General features: G+C 35.4%; 1 protein-coding gene across 4 annotated transcripts in view; it reads left to right on the top strand.

Annotated features, from left to right (window-relative positions):
* The window catches only part of FIP1L1 (factor interacting with PAPOLA and CPSF1), a 38,288-nt gene that overhangs the window by 13,903 nt on the left and 7,341 nt on the right, over positions 1-17,044 (top strand). For all 4 annotated transcript variants that reach the window (XM_053940283.1, XM_053940285.1, XM_053940284.1 and 1 more), the window contains 5 exons: positions 5,334-5,427; positions 6,428-6,581; positions 11,845-11,871; positions 12,447-12,501; positions 13,541-13,596. In XM_053940283.1, coding sequence (XP_053796258.1) covers positions 5,334-5,427; positions 6,428-6,581; positions 11,845-11,871; positions 12,447-12,501; positions 13,541-13,596 — 386 coding nt within the window. The remainder of the gene's footprint in view (positions 1-5,333; positions 5,428-6,427; positions 6,582-11,844; positions 11,872-12,446; positions 12,502-13,540; positions 13,597-17,044) is intronic.

The raw sequence follows: 17,044 nt of genomic DNA on the forward strand, positions 1-17,044 counted from the left end.
ATTGTATCACTTGTGCATTCCAGTGGGTAGAATAGGTTATTTTGTATATATTTGGTGTGAATACTGTAATTGTAAGTTGTTACAATGAGAAAACTGACATCTTCCTAATATCTGCTCCTATGGATACGCTTGCTTAAAATAGATTATTCTGTAAAGAAAGGTATTTCTACCAAGTGGTTGGAAGAGATTTTGAAAGAAAACTGTATGCTCTGAAGTGTGAGAATAGCTCAAGGAGTGAATATGTATTAGGTGTGTGGATTATATATATTTCTACTTTAATGACTTTTCCATAATACATCTAGTATTTTGTGTTTCTAAGTGCCTGTATTAGTAACTTCTGTATAACCAGACAGAGTTTTATGGGGTTGGACTATTTTCTTTCTTTAGTTAAAGAGTTTATTTTAGGTAGGCAGAAAATTTTCAGCAATGTAGCTCATCAGTAATTTAAAATAATTGCCTTTATGCCATTTGGCATTTGCAATAGCCTTGTTGAGAAATTGCTGGAAGCATTTCTCATGTAGCAGTAAAACTCTGAACTGCTAGCAGTAGTTGATATATTTTGTGAAAGGGAGAGAAAACTGATACAATCTGGTATAGCAGCACTGATGTGAGGATCAGTAAGAAAACAGAAAGACCTAGGCAGTTTACCTCACCAGAAGAAGCAGCAGCTCTTCTCAGTCACAGACACACACTGCCTCCCGAAAAGCCAGTTCAGGCATCAGAAAGTGGTAGAAACAATACAGGAGGGACCAATCATGGGAATTAAGGTAAAGGGGAAAAACAATTCAGGGCATGATGCTCATTTAACATTTTAGTTCCTCACTTACTAGTCAGGGCTTTAATATTGCTTCATGGATGATTTTACACATGGACATTACATATAGCTCTTCAGTTGCCAGGTTGGGGACAGATAGTGGTGCTTACTTTTTATTTCATTTGTTTATAAACAAATATTGAAGTAATTTTGTGCTTATGTTTTTACCTTTTTGATTTGAGTCCAGTATATGTTTGCATGTGATTGCAAATTGTCTCAAAAAAACCCAAAAAACCTCTGAGGTCTAGCAATAATATTGCTTGTTACCAATATGGAAGTTGTAGATGATGGAATAGGAAGAGTATTACTGCTCACCAGCAAATAATTGTTGCTAATTCACTAGAATTGCACCCTAAATATGTAATTCAAGTGCTTGTTCATACAGCGTATCTCTGGGAAATTTTGCTTGAACAGTGACTGTCTTAATCATAGCTGAGATATTAGTTGTTTAGAAATGACACCTGAATTTCTTTTCTTGATTCTGTGATACTTAGGGCTGTTGAGCAGCATAAAGTGTTGCATAATCCTGAAGGAGGAGTTAGATCAAAATGGAAATAGTTTAGTAAATGGACATTGTATACAAATAGTATGGTATGAAATAAAATCTTTGTTCTCCAGAGAGAGTTAAAGGCTTATTGTGTGCATAGTCCTAATTACAGTAAAAACCTGAAGGAACCTGTTTTGACTACAATGCTTTCTAGGCCATGAAGAGGACTTCGACATATTTCAAATGTGTCCTAACCAACTACTTCATAAAAGTGTCTTGTTTCCAGACCAGTGTTTTTCCTTATGTAATTTTTCAAAGACAATGAGATAGTTTTTCTTTAGTAATAGAGACATAAGCATAGGTTTCATTTATAAGCTGGCTGCAAAAGCTTGTATTTTCTCATTCAAGTAATACCTATTACAGCTTTCCATCACAATTTTTTTTTGTCAGAAGATTTTGGTTTTTAACCTCCATTATGCTTTTACAGTTATTGAAGTGTTCATTACATTTAAATGTTTTTTTTTTTTTTTCAGAGAAATGTAATGGAAGTGATGGAAACTCAGATGTTATTTTGAAAAAAGTGTGTTTTTATAAAAATTATTTCATTTTGGTATTTGGTTCTTATTCATATCAGTTAGTGGTGAGCTCAGCAAAGTTGAGGCCCTCCTCAAGAGGAGGAAAATAAAACATACAATGCGTAAGTAAAACAAGAAATAAGAAATATTAAAGTATTATTCCATATATATTAGACTATAGAATAAGTCTACTGCACAAATGTGGCATCCCATAGTTAATCTGATTCTGAAGAGTCATTTGGGGGTGTTCCAAAAAGCAGCTTATTGATTTTATCTGTGGTAAGGATTTTTGAAGCTATGCACTTGGAAAATAACTGGGTTTGCCTTCTTTTTTTCTCTTCTTTTTTGCCCTTCTTTCTCTTTGCTCTGTAGAATCTAAGCTGAGCTTGCCAAATGAGATTGAGTTATCTTTCTGAATTACTCTCCATGGAAGTGGTATTCTTAGTGCAAATAGCTCATAAATAACCATTCTCTAATTAGAGTGAGATAACTCAGAGTTGGTGGAATGTTCCTTTCAAGCTACACTTTGTATGAACTCTGCTGTGGGCTCATGTGCATCCCACACGTGTGGATTGCCTTTTTATGTTTCAGAGGATCCATTGAGAATGCATCTGTATCCCAGGTGCCTCGATCACGTAAGGGACAAACCAAGCCCTTCCTTTTCTTTGCTTACGGCACTGAGACAGAAACCGAGTCTTGCCTGCTATTTACCATGAGTCTAGATAATGTCTAGGGAGTTGTGGAAATTTCTCCTTGTGCCAGCTTGCTGTGACTTAATGTGTGTGTGACTTAACATGTGATTTAAAGTGTCATCTGCTGCTTCATTTGCAGCTGAATCTATGCTTTCTTTTGTTTGATTTCAAGCTCTTCTAGGGAAATTCTTAATGAAATCATTATTGCAATCTTGGAAATAGAGAATTTGTCAAGTGCAAGGTATTATGGCAAAATCCATCATTATGAAAAATAATCTCTTTGCAGTTGTTGGAAAGAGCAGTGAACATAACACTACACAGCATTATTTAAATAATAAATACAAAGTATAATCTCAGTGAGATTGAGTGAGCACAGGTATACTCTTCAGAATCTAAAAAAAATTAAGTGAAAACGTTTATTTCAGTAAAATTGATGTCTAGGAACCAACTAATTGGTAGTCTGCATTTGCTGCATTTGATATTGCAGTGGTGTGTTTGGGCTGCTTCCCAAGCCAGAATTAATATTATTGTAATATAGTTGAGGCATATATTGATTTGATGCCTGGTACTCTTGCATTGGTGTCACTGTATGTGTTTTCAGTGCTGATTCCAAGAGTTCCAGCAGTGTGCAAACAGTATAAGAGAGGAAGTCTTAATTCTGCTGTGTACATCATTCCCAAGTGGAAGCCCTGTAAATCAGTGGTGTGAGCCAGGCAGGGACCTTTTGCTGTAGAAGAGTGTCATCTGTTACACACAAGGACTAAAGCTAGGTAAAATGAGTTTTCTAGGATATGGTTTAGATAATTAAGAGAAGATACCAGTGATAGAGGAGAATAAGTGTCTTAGAATTCTCAAACCACATGCACTCTCAGTGAAGACTGAGATAGTGAGAACAATTGTTTTAACAACTGTTTTATAATACCTATGTTTTCAATTCAGTTACTTAAAGGAAAATAATAATCCAGTGTAGCAGTGCTGGAAGGCCATGCAAGACCACTGGGGAAGTTTAGAAAAGCAGGTGTTGATTATTGGAACAATCTTAACTTCTAGCATGGGGTATTAGAAGACCAGAAAATTTCTTAAACTTCTGTTATCATTGTATAGTATATATTGCTGTATAGTATATACTCTTTAATTGAAGGTATGTTCTCTACTCTTGTACCATTGCACTGATTTGGTCTTTTTTTTTTTTTAACTCTAAACTGTTGTCCGTAATAAGCTTGCTTTTTAACATCCAGGAGGAAGCTCTAAACCCAGATACTGAGAGGCCAGGCATTGGTATCATCCTCAGGATTCAGTCTGCTATGAAACTTCAGATTATCTCTGAGAGATCTAACTGTTACTTCATGCTCTAGTGTCTGCTGTGTCTTTTTCAGTTGCATTGGAATCTAGGTATCTGAGCAATTGGCAGGACTCTGAGCCTATAATTCCAATTTACAGTTGTTCTCCCTAATATTTGTATTCATGCAGTTAGTACTACATTAGATGCAGAAAAGACAAGAACTTGTCTTCTGAAACTAGAAGTATTTTTTTTCTTTCTATGGATTTGTTTCTGTGGAAATTTTAGGAAGGTTTTTTTTCCAGTCTTTTACTGTTACATATCATGCTCTTGGTAAATATTATCAGTTTTATCTGCTGTGGTTTCCATTATAGGTGAAACCACAGGTGAAAATATACCTCTCTTATAGGTGAGACACAGATTTTGTACCTTTGTTTCTCTTAACAATTAGTACTGTAGTTTTATACCTCATTTTCTAACAAAGTTGACCTAGGTGAATCCTACTTTTTAACCTATTTTAGAAATCAACAGTGGCCTGCAGAGCAGGTAGAATCATAGAAGGTTAAGGGATTGAATTGGACCTTAAGGATCATTTAGCCCAACCTCCCCTGCCATGTGCAGGGACATCTCCCCCTAGAGCAGGTTGCTCATGGCCTTAGTCCGACGTGGTTTTTATAACTCTTATGCAGATAGATTTTGTTATATCTGCATAAGAGTTATACATTTTCTATAAACCTTGGTTTCTGGCATTTTAGGTCTGCAAACAGAAAAGGTCAGTACAATAGATTATTCCTCTCTTCAAACTAGTGATTCCTATTGTCATAAACATCAGGCTTTAGTTTTACTTGGTCCCATTCAGATACTTGTCATATTTTCTGGTCTGGTTCCTGGAGTACTTCTTTTGTATCAGTACCTTCCTCTAAGGTTAATTTCCTGAAGATTTTGAGAGATTGATTATTCTTTGAATTTTAGTGTTTATGTTTTATGCTAATATTTTTTCTTCTGCCTTACCTTTGTTTGATCTTCCATGGAATCCTTCATTATAGTTTCATACAATTTAGAAATTACTTCTAATTAACAGTTATAGCTGTTTTATGTTAGATTTTTGAGAAAGTTCTGCATAATATATTCTTTTCTTACTGAAGTTTTGTGATCTTTTTGTTTGTTTAGGTTTTTTTTTTTTTTTAACAGAAAAGCAGAAGTACTGTCTTTTATGAGGGGGAAGGACACTGCTGTAGAGTCAGCTTTTGTCTTTGCTTTTCAAAGAAGTCTTTTTTGCTGCATTGTTTAGTTCTATGCTCTTGCATAGTTCAGCAAATGCATCACCTTTAATGTTCTTGAGAAACAGTCTTTTATGTTTTCTACAGAAGAAAGAATTTTTGCCATTTAGAATGAGAGAAGTCCATAAGGCTTTCTTCTTTAACTTTTTCTCTTTTTCCTCCTTTTCTGATTCTGCTTGTTGATCCTGGTTTGTCCTGTGTTGCAGGCGGATATCTGGCACAATAGATGTGATTGGACAGACCATCACTATCAGCAGGGTGGAAGGACGACGGCGTGCTAATGAAAACAGCAACATACAGGTTTTACACTGCAGTTTTGCATTCTATTTTTGACTAAAAGACATTTTTGCTTTCCCCATAGCTTCTGACTAAAGCATCAGTGTGTATGAATGAGTAACACATAAGTAACTTTAAGTCCAGGAATAAAATATTGGCAGTTTCCAAAATATATTAAGATGAAATATTTGATAAATTTCAAAAGAGAAATGTTTTGGTATACCTCTTACTGAAAAGAAATGAGTGATGTTGCAGACTTACAATCCAGGAGACAGCATTGGCTTTGCTAGATCTGCGTGGGATTGTTCTGTTTATGGAGTGAAAAGACAAATATTTGAACTTTTGTCCCCATTTGTCCCCCATTCGTCCCCCTATTCCTGCCAGACACTAATGCTGGAAGTGAAAGCCTCCTTGTATGCAGTTTGAGAAATGCAGTCTTTTAAAAATAAGGTGTGAAGGAATAAACAGTTGGTAGTAGCTTGTTTTAATTGTATTGTAGTACTTTACCATAAATTACAAGATTAGTCTTTATGGTTTTAATCTAGACTTTTATTATCCTGAGAAAGCAACTACATCTACACAGATGGAATACACTTCTCTCCTGAAGCATCAGAGAGAAGAATCAGGGTTGCTTGGTTCTCCAGTTGCATTTCCATGCCAACTTAGATTGAGGTTAAATAGTGAAAATAGTAAAGGATTGTAGTGCTAATATTGAAAATGCTACCACGTGTTTTTCATCTGATCTCAGAGTATTTAAGTAATTTATAGTCATGGGTTGTTTTCTTGCTTTTCATACTGATTTTAAAATATTTTCCATTATACAAATTTAAGGTGCTCTTAGGCCTTGAAATGTACTTGGCACATATGGGACACTGAACATAGGTATGCAGGTAGAACTTGTATCATCTGAATATGGGTCTTTAGATGTGAAGTAATGCTTTCCTATTTTAGTAACTGAAAGAGAGGAAACCTGTCTTGTACTCTTTTCACATAGCAATTGTAACTAGAGTTTGGTATTTTACAGGTTCTTTCAGAACGCTCTAATCCTGAAGTAGACAGTTTTACCAAGCCACCTCCATTTTTCCCTCCAGGAGCTCCACCTACTCACCTTCCACCGCCTCCTTTCCTCCCACCCCCTCCAACTGTCAGTACTGCCCCACCTCTGATTCCTCCACCAGGTAAATATCCTGCACACATAGGATGTGAATAATGAGAGATTTATTAACATCACATTCTTGAGGTACATTGTGCAGAATTTCAGAATTTCGTGTTCTGCTCTTTTCTTAAGTGTATCTGCAAGGCAAACCCAGAAACTTTTATTTTTACTTTCTCAGTAAGCATAATCCCAAGTAGTAATTAATTACTTAAAGACTAACAGCTGGTTCTTTTGTTTTTGAAAATGCTTGAAGTGAGAAGCTGTATTCTGTAATTCAGTAACTGTTAATGCAATTGAGAGGTATATGTTAACACATCATTCTACAAACTTTTGAACTAAAAGTATGGCTTACCATGAATTTGTTTCACAAGTTGGATTCTCTGATGTCTAAGGTCAAGCCAGCAAGAGAAGTTCTAATTCTTCTTCTCTCAGAGTATGTATAAATTCCCAAAAGTCTGATAAGTATTGCATTTGCTCCGTATCCTTTCTTCCAGTTAGAAGTCTTATTAGTCCCTGATGTGTTTTTCCAGTGTTCTATGTCTTTGAATCTTAGAGGAATCAAAGCTCTTTGAGAACTTATCCCACTATTAATCTGTTTCAAAATGTACTGATATTTACTGAACATTTATTGAAATGTGACATATATGGAAATTTCCTGGCAGAAGTGTCATGGGCTTTTGCACAAGTGGTACAGTGACCTGTACTTGTCATTTTAAGATATTAAGTTCAAAAGGATTTGGCAAGAAACTAAGAAGAACTGTCTGTGAGAAATTAAAATAGATGGAGAATCTTTGTGGTGTATTTGAGTAGGAAAGTGATGCATTTGTCTGCAGAGGAGACTGATTTTCCTTATTTTCTCCTGTGCCTTGAATTCTTTTGTTTAACTTGTTCTGAAAATCATGCTGAGCAGCTTCTTTGCTATTCTGCTTGCAGAGGGAATCTTTTAACAGTTTCTCTGTTAATATTCTTATGCAGAAGCAAAGAAGTCACATTTGAGTGCAACTAGTATGAGCTTTTATAGGGTTTAAGTCCTCGTAGAAGAAGTTGCTTCTTTATTGCTCCTCCTAATTTTAAAACTTAACTCATTCTGCCTGGCAAGCTCTGGCTTTCCTCTGTGATGGTTATACACAAAAATCACAACACATAAAAAATGAGGTAATTCTCTGTCCTTTTCCTTTTTTTTCTTTCTTTTTTTTTTTAATATAAATATAAAAAATAGAGTCTCTGAAGTGAGATTATGGTAATGCTCTGGTGATTTTGTGATGTTTCCTTACTGGGGAGAGGAAGGACAGAAAGGGGATGGTTGTGACAGTAATGCTTCCTGTGTTTTTAAGCTTCATTTAACCTTTATGATAAAACAATATATGTAATGCATTGCAACTTTTTAGAAAGTAATTATTTTAACTGTAATTGGGTTCAGAAAAGGCGTTCTAAGTTGCATATTATCAAAAACATGAGAACCACCCCCACAGACACCCCAGACACACTTGGTACAGGGATGTCACATACAGGTACTGGACTGTTCTTATGAAACCCCTCACCTGTTGAGATTTTAAAGGTGAAGGAAGTGCACATGTGTTGTAGATCAAGCCAGCAGGTTTGGCTTTAGTCTCATGGTTTACAGGCTGGTTTATGACACAGGCTTGTTCAGAAGATCTTCTGGAACATCCTTCAGTATTTCAAGTAGATTCAAAAATAATGATTAAGAGCTGTGGATTTAGTTTCCTCAGGCCTGTGTTTTAATTGTGCTGTTGCCAGTTCTTTATCATCAAAGCTGTTCCAAAAATAGGTTCTGCCACCCCTCCTTGGTTCACTGGAGGAGAAGTAAAAAAAAATACACTTACCCAATATTAAACTGGGACTACTTGCCAGAAAATTTAAGTATTCCAAATATAAAACATCCTCCAAAAGTGCCTTTGAAAAAGGATCTTGCTTTGAAGTTAGGTCTCTTGTTCTGTATTCATTCACTCTTGTGATTCAAATCTTTTTTGAGGAATAAGTCCTGGAACAATTCAGAGCACCAAATGTAGAAAATTCTCAAATAGTCCTTAGGAGATGATTGGCTGTGGCAAAATATGTGCTAGTTTCTGTTTGCTAGGTTTATTGCTATGTTGGTGTAATTTTCATCTAAAGCAAAATATGTATGCTTGTTACCAAGGCTTTAAAAGTTGGTTTATGTGCTTTGGTTTAAGTCTGTAGTTAAAAATGTGACATGTATTTGTGATTTAAGAAAAAAGAAATTTCTCTGAAATACTAAACTTCTGTTGCATAACTTTGCAATGTATACCAGGGTTTGGTGTGACTGCTCAGGCTCAGCATCCTAAGTGTGTACTTTTTATCTTTTGATATAGAGAATTTGACCTAATTTAGCCTGTGGCAAGAGAACCAAGTTGAGATATATTACATTTCTGAGGGCTGTTATGCAGTTCAGCTAATTTACAGTATGTTGTTAAACTCTGGCTGTGTTGTTCATGTTTGATTACTTATTCCACAAGCAGAACATGTGTGGCATTGCTTTCCTTTAGTAAAACATACTTGATTTTCTGTAAATACTTACCAGCCCTGAGCTAGTAGGATGGTATACAATGTTCTGAAGGCAGTTTTGAGTGTGGTAGGTAAAATGGTGCACTAAAGACATTTGGGTTGCTTTTGACACACAAGTCTGAGTATTTAGGTTTATGCTGGATGTATTTTTATGGGAGTGCAACAGTGTTGTAGGGACATGTTGATATTAAGCCACATTCTTGCACTGGTACAATGTAGTCTCTTCTTCATTGCAAGAAATGGCAAAATATTTCAGTGTTTTTTCTCAGAAGTAGTAATTGGCTAGTGACACTACAAGTGTATTTTCATACGCTTAGAAGGCAAAGGAATAAAGAGTTAAGAAATTATTTGTTTTCCATTAACTGAAGGGTATGATTTTTTTTTTGTCTTGTTCTGTGTCATATATGTCTATTGTGAGGAAGGTGAGGAAAAACATTTGTTTAGATCTTTTTAGATTTTTTGTCAATTTGGCACATAGAATCTTTCTTCCTTTGTGATACCATCAAGTAAATTAGCTTCTCTTAATCGTGACTCTTTGAGTTCTTAAAGATTTTTGTGGGAAAGAATGCTTATGGGTTTTTTGGTGTAATACCCTACATGAATAAATTCATTAAAATTATTTGGACATTTGGTCTCTACGTATTAGTTGTAATCAGTCTGTCTTAATTTTTTTTGAATGGTTGTTAAGTGAAATTTTTCATTTGGCTTTTAGTCTTGTGGTGATATTTTCACTTTTAATTCTGCACAGATAACATTCTTGTAAATGAGGAATATTGATTAATACAAAATTTGTATTGCTTAATACAAAATTTTTCCTTTCTGTAAGGAGGAGTTAGCTGATGGATTTCCAAGCAGTTCTCTGGATAGTGCTGAGTGCCATTTGCAGTGCTAACAATATACTGGTTTTAGTGCAGCAATTGAAATCTTTTTTAGTATAAGGTGGAGCTAATAAATCACCTTGAGAGAATTTCTGGTATTTTTCTAGCTTATGTTCTTAACACTGCTATATTATAGCAGTTATATAATGTATTATTATATATTACATATATGCTTAACATTTTTTTCCTATGTTTTAGGCTCATGAAGGATCTATTAATTAGAACAATTAACCAAAAAAGATGAATTGTAAACACTTTGGCTGTGCAACAGTTTGAGTTCTTAATCTTGATTTTCTTTCAGGAATTTTCATCTAGAGTGTTTGGTCTTTTAAATGTTACACTGTCAAAAATTTTATGGTGTGATACCCAGTGTTCTTAACAACTGTAGTGCATATTGAAAGCTTGTGTGCTGGTGAAAAGAAAATGGCTCACGCAGTTCAGAAATTTGGCTGTTGGAGTTGACTGTCTCTTGATTTACATTTTGGCTAAGAGATCAGATTTTAAATCTTCCAGATTGGAAAGAAATCTCAATTATATTTCACCATGTGTTTAATCCTGTAGGATTAATGCTGTTAGGAATTAATGTCAGATAAATTGTCAGCAATTAGTGAACTTTGATATTGATCTCTGTTCCTCTGCTTGCATATTCCTTCATTCTGTCCTTCTACCAAGACAGTCTGGGACCAGTTTGCATTTATAGACATTTTAAATATGTAGATTTAGTAAAATGTTGCTGCCATACAATGGTCTTTTAATTTTAGTGTTGAACTAATGAGATATATGTAAACTTTGTCATGCAGTGGCCAGTACTCTTTTGTGTGAATGTTTATGCAGTTATGTCAACACTGATGAAAGCACTTGCCAGAGTTTTCTGTTCTCTCCCTCCCCAAAGTTTTGCCATGAGCTGTCAGATTGAACATACATACTTTTTAATGGAAGCAGAATTATTGATAACTAAAAGTGCTTTATGCATGATGAAGAAGTCTATTTTCTGCCAGTATTGTTTTAGCCCAGTTTATTATATAGCAGTGTTATGTGTTCGGTTCAGGTAAAGCTAGTTCTTTGCAAAGCATGGGAAGATAAGAACCTTTGAAGTGTACAAATTATTTTTATCTTGTAATCATTCCTTTCATAATCAGTAAGATAGGTTTATATGTTGATGCAGTATATTTTGTTAGGCTAACTAATTTAGTTGGGAAAAATTTTCTCAGCTTTTAGTTAGATTCATAACAGCTTAGCTAGATATGAAAATCAGGTTAGAGTAATTCTTACACATGTTTCTGTTAAAGGATGCTCCTTTCTCAGATAGTTACAAGAAAATAGAGAAAAAAACAATCTTTTTCCCTCCACGTGGCAAATGAATGATGAACTGCAGTGTCATAGCATTGACTCAGACATCTGTATTGCTTACTGCTGCCTGAATTCTTTGTTCATGTGGACCTACTGTTTCCTGTACCAAGCTATTGAAGGTCAGAGGCCAATTGCATTTCCTTCCATCCAGCCATGGAATGTAAAGTAAAGCAAATGTAGTCTATGGGATGTTGTTTCATTCTGTATACTAAGCATTTTAGAATTATGAATTTAATTCTAACCTTGAGACCCAGAGTCACTCTTCACTGGTTTTTTTTGCCTCTAAATAAATAAGATCTTAAAGAATAGGAATTTAAATCAAAAGCTAGACTTCACAAGGCTTGTATAAAATTTTAACAATCAGTATTAATGTGACATCTTAACCTGAGGACACAGAAAATATGTTGTCATTCTTCTTGATCATGTAGTGAAAGCTTAATCTGGTCTTCAGATAAGAAACTATTACTTCAGATAAGAAACTATTACTATAACTGATATTTGTTGTCTTTTTAGGTATACCAATAACAGTGCCACCACCAGGTAAATTTGCTTAGATTTTTTTTTCCACATTTGGTTAAGAGATGAAAGCTTTAACTGACGTGCAAGTTACCAACTTCTTTCAATTAATATAGATAAAGGGCTCTGTGTACTAAACTTAATGTGTTTATGTAGGCTCAGTTATTTTGATGCTGGACAGAAGAGAGATTGTATGAAAATGCTGTTGATTAGTGGACCTAATCAGCCACTTTTCTAGATGAATAGTTCCTTATTTTCTTTGAAATCTTTTTTTCTCAGCTATGCAGTAAATAGTTTTGCTTGTTGTTAATTAAGTATTGTTAAAATTTGCCCATGCTTTTGTATCACCATATTTTTGAGAATGATAAAGTTTTTAATTTGAAGCACTGATAATACATGTTTAATGTTTTGTCTTTGTCAAGCTGAAAAGTAGTTCTTAGTATTACAAAATGAAAACCCATTTACATGGAAACAATTTTTCATTATTCATTATTCTCTCTGGGATTTGTTTGCCATTGTATGCTTAGCCTAGTTCTTTTATGTGTTTATGGGTGATAGATTTTTACTTTCTCCCCTCCTTACCCAATTTCTTGTTACAGGTTTTCCACCACCACCTGGCGGTCCTCCACCTTCCCTCATACCCACAATAGACAGGTGATTATCTGTTTGAAGTCTTACTAAGCAATCTATCAGTATTCTGTAACTGAAATAAATGAATAATACTCTTTCATTGCCCATTACTTTATAGATTTACATCTGGAAAAGGGGAGACAGCTTCAGATTTTTACAGTAATTTTACAGAAATGTTACTAGTCTCACCTCTCAACATATTTTTTGAGTAGATTACTTGGCCACTTAACTAGTTCAGTTATGACACATTATCAAAATACGAAATTAGTTACAGTTTTGATAGTAAACCAATGCCAAGACCTAAAGGAATTATTATTACAGTATTCTTTAGTGGTCTGAAGGCTTATTTATGTGATCTGTATACTTTTCAGCTATCATGTCCTTTTTTATAGATGTACACAAGAACTTGAGCACCAATTCAAGCTCTCATTAGCTATAAGTGCCAGAGTTCCACAGAATCCAAATTTGTATTTATATTCTGTTCTAAGTGTCCAGCTGTAACAGGCCTAACCAGTTAGGCTAGGAATTTTTCAATACTATTTTTATATGCATTTATATGTATACACATACGTATACTTGTATATATAGATATAAATATATGAAAGTAGGAAAAAGGTTGGCCAGCACGGTCCTTGAAAAATATTTGTATTTTGCTGGAGGCCAAAATCAGGTCATATGCAAAAGTCACTTAAGATGGTGCAAGCCTCTTGTCAGTCCTCTGGATCTCACTGAAGGAAGATGCACACATCTGTTCCTTTGAACTTGAAAATTCTGTTAAAATACATGGTACAGGAGGATGATGGAAAATCTCCGAGAAAATCTTCATATGATTTAATTGAGAAAAAATCCTAACTTAATACAGCATATGTGCATTTAAGTAAATTTATTACTTTGTACTGACAGTTGCTGTGAATGAGTGCTACTTCTGATTGTACATATTGTATATAATATATATATTATATATATGCACCTATTTACTGAAGGAGGTAGCTTTGTTGCTAAAGCTGAGTTTTAACGTGTATCTTCAACATGCTGAAACTGGTTTTGCATCTGTGTTCCACAGTGGACATTCTTCTGGCTATGATGGTCGTCCTGTTCGTGCATTTTCATATGGCAGTGGTAAGTAAGCAAGCTTGCTGGCTTTGGAAATTTTGACCAGTGTGATATCAAACTGTTTGATACACTGACGAGGATTTTAGCTAGAAAACTAAACAGGTCCTGTCAGTATTTCATTATGAAAGCTCATTGCTGACCATTGTAAATAGATACATGCTGTTGCAAATTTAACTACTATTGGTGAATACTATTATTTTGCTTATTAGTTTATATACTGGATATCTTTTCCGGCTGTTTTTGCAGAACTGTGATTTTTGAAGCATTATATACCATAATATGGACTGCAAGTCAGAGAGAATTTTTCAAGGATTTAAAAGCAGGAGAACAAGTACTGTTGAGATAGCATCAGAATTTTAATTGCTAAGAGCAATCATTCAGAAATCCTGATTATGTACCTCTCCTTTGAAAAAAACATTTGTCTAAGACACTACAACCTTCAGCTATCCTATTGCAAAGTCCATCTTTTCTTTTTCTAATTGCTATTATGGGAAAAAATCTGATGCTGGAAAACTTGACTTTGTGGTTTTTTTTCAGTAAAAGTGAAATAAGAATGAACTAAAATAAAAGCTTCACCACGTGCCACCAAATGGGCATCCACAGAATATATTCTGAGTTTAGAACTGCTAGCACTGCTCTGCTTCTTGACCTGAAGGAGAAAATAAGAAGATAATGTAGATATAATTATAAAATTATTTGAGTTGGAAGGAATCATCAAAGATTATCTATTTCAAGCCTCCCTGCCATGGGCAAGGATGCCTTTCACTACATGAGTTTGCTCAAAGTCCTGTCCAGCTGTGCTTTGAACACTTCTAATGGTGGGGCATCTACAACTTCTCTGGGCAACCCATGCCCCACCACCATCATCATAAAGAATTTCTCCCTTATGTCCAATCTAAACCTACCATTTCTCAGAGTAAAACCATAGTCCCTTGTCCTGTCACTACAGGCCCTGGCAAAAGGTCTCTCTCCATCTTTCTTTCTTTCTTATAAGTCCCTTTGCAGTATTGAAAAGCCACAATAAGGTGTGCCTAGACCCTTCTCTCCTCCAGGATGAACAACCTGAACAACATAGGAGAGATGTTCTAGCTCTGATAATTTTTCATGGCCTTCCTCTGGAACTGCTCTTCAATATCTTTGTTGTACTTGGGTCCTAAGAGCTGGATGCAGTACTCCAGGTGGTGTCTCACGAGGGCACACAAAGAATCACCTCCCTCAACCTGCTGGCCTCTTCCTTTTGATGCATCCAGGATGTAAGTGGCTTCCTGGGCTGCAAACTCACACTGCTGGCATGTGTTTCATTTTTGCCCCCCAGTATCCCCAAGTCCTTCTCTGTGGGGTTGCTTTGCATCAGTTCATCGCCAGTTTGTACCGACAGTGAGGACTGCCTTCACCCAGATGCAGGACCTTGAATGTTGGCAGTCACTAACTCTGCCTTTAGTACATCTGCCATCCTGCCCTATGCCTAGTGCCTTTTCTTTCAGCTAAATTCTGTTCCCTTGCTCCTTGTTCCTTTGAACCCTAGCTGGCGAGAGGAGAAATTGTAGGGAAAGTTTTGTCTGTTTCTGAGGATGTGTGATGTTCAGCACAGATCAAATATCCAGCAAATCTCTCTCCCAAATGTTCCGAAGTTTTAAGCATGGGTATACAAAATGACATTTTGTAATGGCTCAAAATTTCTTGAATTTGTAGCAGTTCATGGAGTAACAAGCAGTACTTTGTTGACATTGTAAGGATCTTCATCAGTTATCAAATGTTTGCTTTCATGCATTGAAAGCTTGTTATGTTTTCAAGAATTCTTGAAAAAGAATTCATAAACATCGACTTTACACAGACTTTGTTTTTAGCAGTAATTTAATTGTGTTTTAGCAAAAAGGTAAAACCTGAGATGTACAACTAAAGCCATGTAGAGTATCATAAGGAAAGCAGTCTTACTAACACATACTAACATATGTATGTGGCATCTATTACATAGTCTCCAGTGTAGAATGTTTTTCACTTCAGTGTCTCTTGTTAGAATTTTCTATTCTGTCAAATATTGTCAGGGACATAAGAATACTTCTAAGTTTTATGTTGACCTTTAGAGATGATGGCATGCTTGTGTTGTTGCAGCACCAGTTCTAAAGGATGACTGTTACCATCATGCCAACACTGAATTTGAACTTCTTCAGCAGGATTAAAATATTGTTTGCCTTTATATGATTATGGAGACCAAGGAGCACAGTCTACTCCTATCTTCCCAGTGTGCTTCCAGTGTATCTGGTATCCCTTTTGCAGCAAAAGCTTTAATATTTGCTGCCAAAGCAATTGTCTGTCTCAAAGCTGTCTATGTCATAGGGATTTTTTGAATCCGTAGAGACTCGTTGGCATTTTATCACTGTTGCTCATCTCTTAGTGAAAATTTTTTTCCTAGTCAGCATCATACTGTCACAGTCCTTGTGCAGTGTGATCACTGGTCAGTGTTTAGCAGTGCTCTCTGTGAATCAGAACTTGGGGACATCAAGAGCTGCACAGCAGGATATGGATATCACTGCAATTTACAGTCACTAAGTATATTTATTTAATAGTTGCTTTGGATGATAGCACTGAGTCTCCAACCTGTTGTCTTCTTTGACAGTCTGTGCACTTCCTAGCTTTGTCAAAATTGCAGGGGAAGATGTGCAAATGGAACACATTGTAAAAAGTACCGGTCTTGATTAAGGTACTAGCCCTTCTTCTGCCTGTTCAAATTCCTTAGCTCACGCTTTGGTGTCTCCTTTCTTCTGGTCAGTCTTCTTCCCACTGAAGACCCTTTAGGACGGTTACATAGTAAAGTAATGACTTATAACTTTAAGATTGTCTGTTCTGTTTTTGTGCTCTTCCACCGCATCAATGTGGTTTAGTCAACTTGCACTTAAATCCTTTCACAATTCAGTGCTACCTCTGCCATCATACCTTTGGCTTTGCTTGAGTTGCATTTGATCAGCCACTGAAGCACCTTCTATCATATGCTTTTTTGCTTTTTCCTCAAGTAGTTCTCTAGTCTGTGCTCTAAATATTCTTTAAATCTTAGGAACTTTCAAGACATTTAACATTACAGAAACAGTTTAAGAGTCAGTATTTTTTGAGGTACAAGGAAGAAGCATTAAATATAGTTTGCTTTATGCCATGAAGCTTTAAGTTTTTAAAGTATCTCCAAAACTGGGCTCATGTCTCCAAAACTAGTAATTATTCAAAGCTCTCTTCCTGTTTTAAAAATAAAATCAAAATTAAATTTTTGAAGTATCTTCCTTCTTGTAGAAATTACTGGAATAATCCATGTAGAAATAACAAAAGTGACAAATTATTCAATGTAGTAAAAGCAGAACACCAGTTAATGCTAGAAAGTAAGCTTCTTCTGTGTTGTGAATGATTCCTGGTGAAAATCTAGATATAAAAATGTGCAGTGTGTTAAATTACTGTTTTATGTCATGTT

Source organism: Vidua chalybeata, chromosome 4 (assembly GCF_026979565.1).
Source record: "Vidua chalybeata isolate OUT-0048 chromosome 4, bVidCha1 merged haplotype, whole genome shotgun sequence".
Taxonomy (NCBI): Eukaryota; Metazoa; Chordata; class Aves; order Passeriformes; family Viduidae; genus Vidua; species Vidua chalybeata.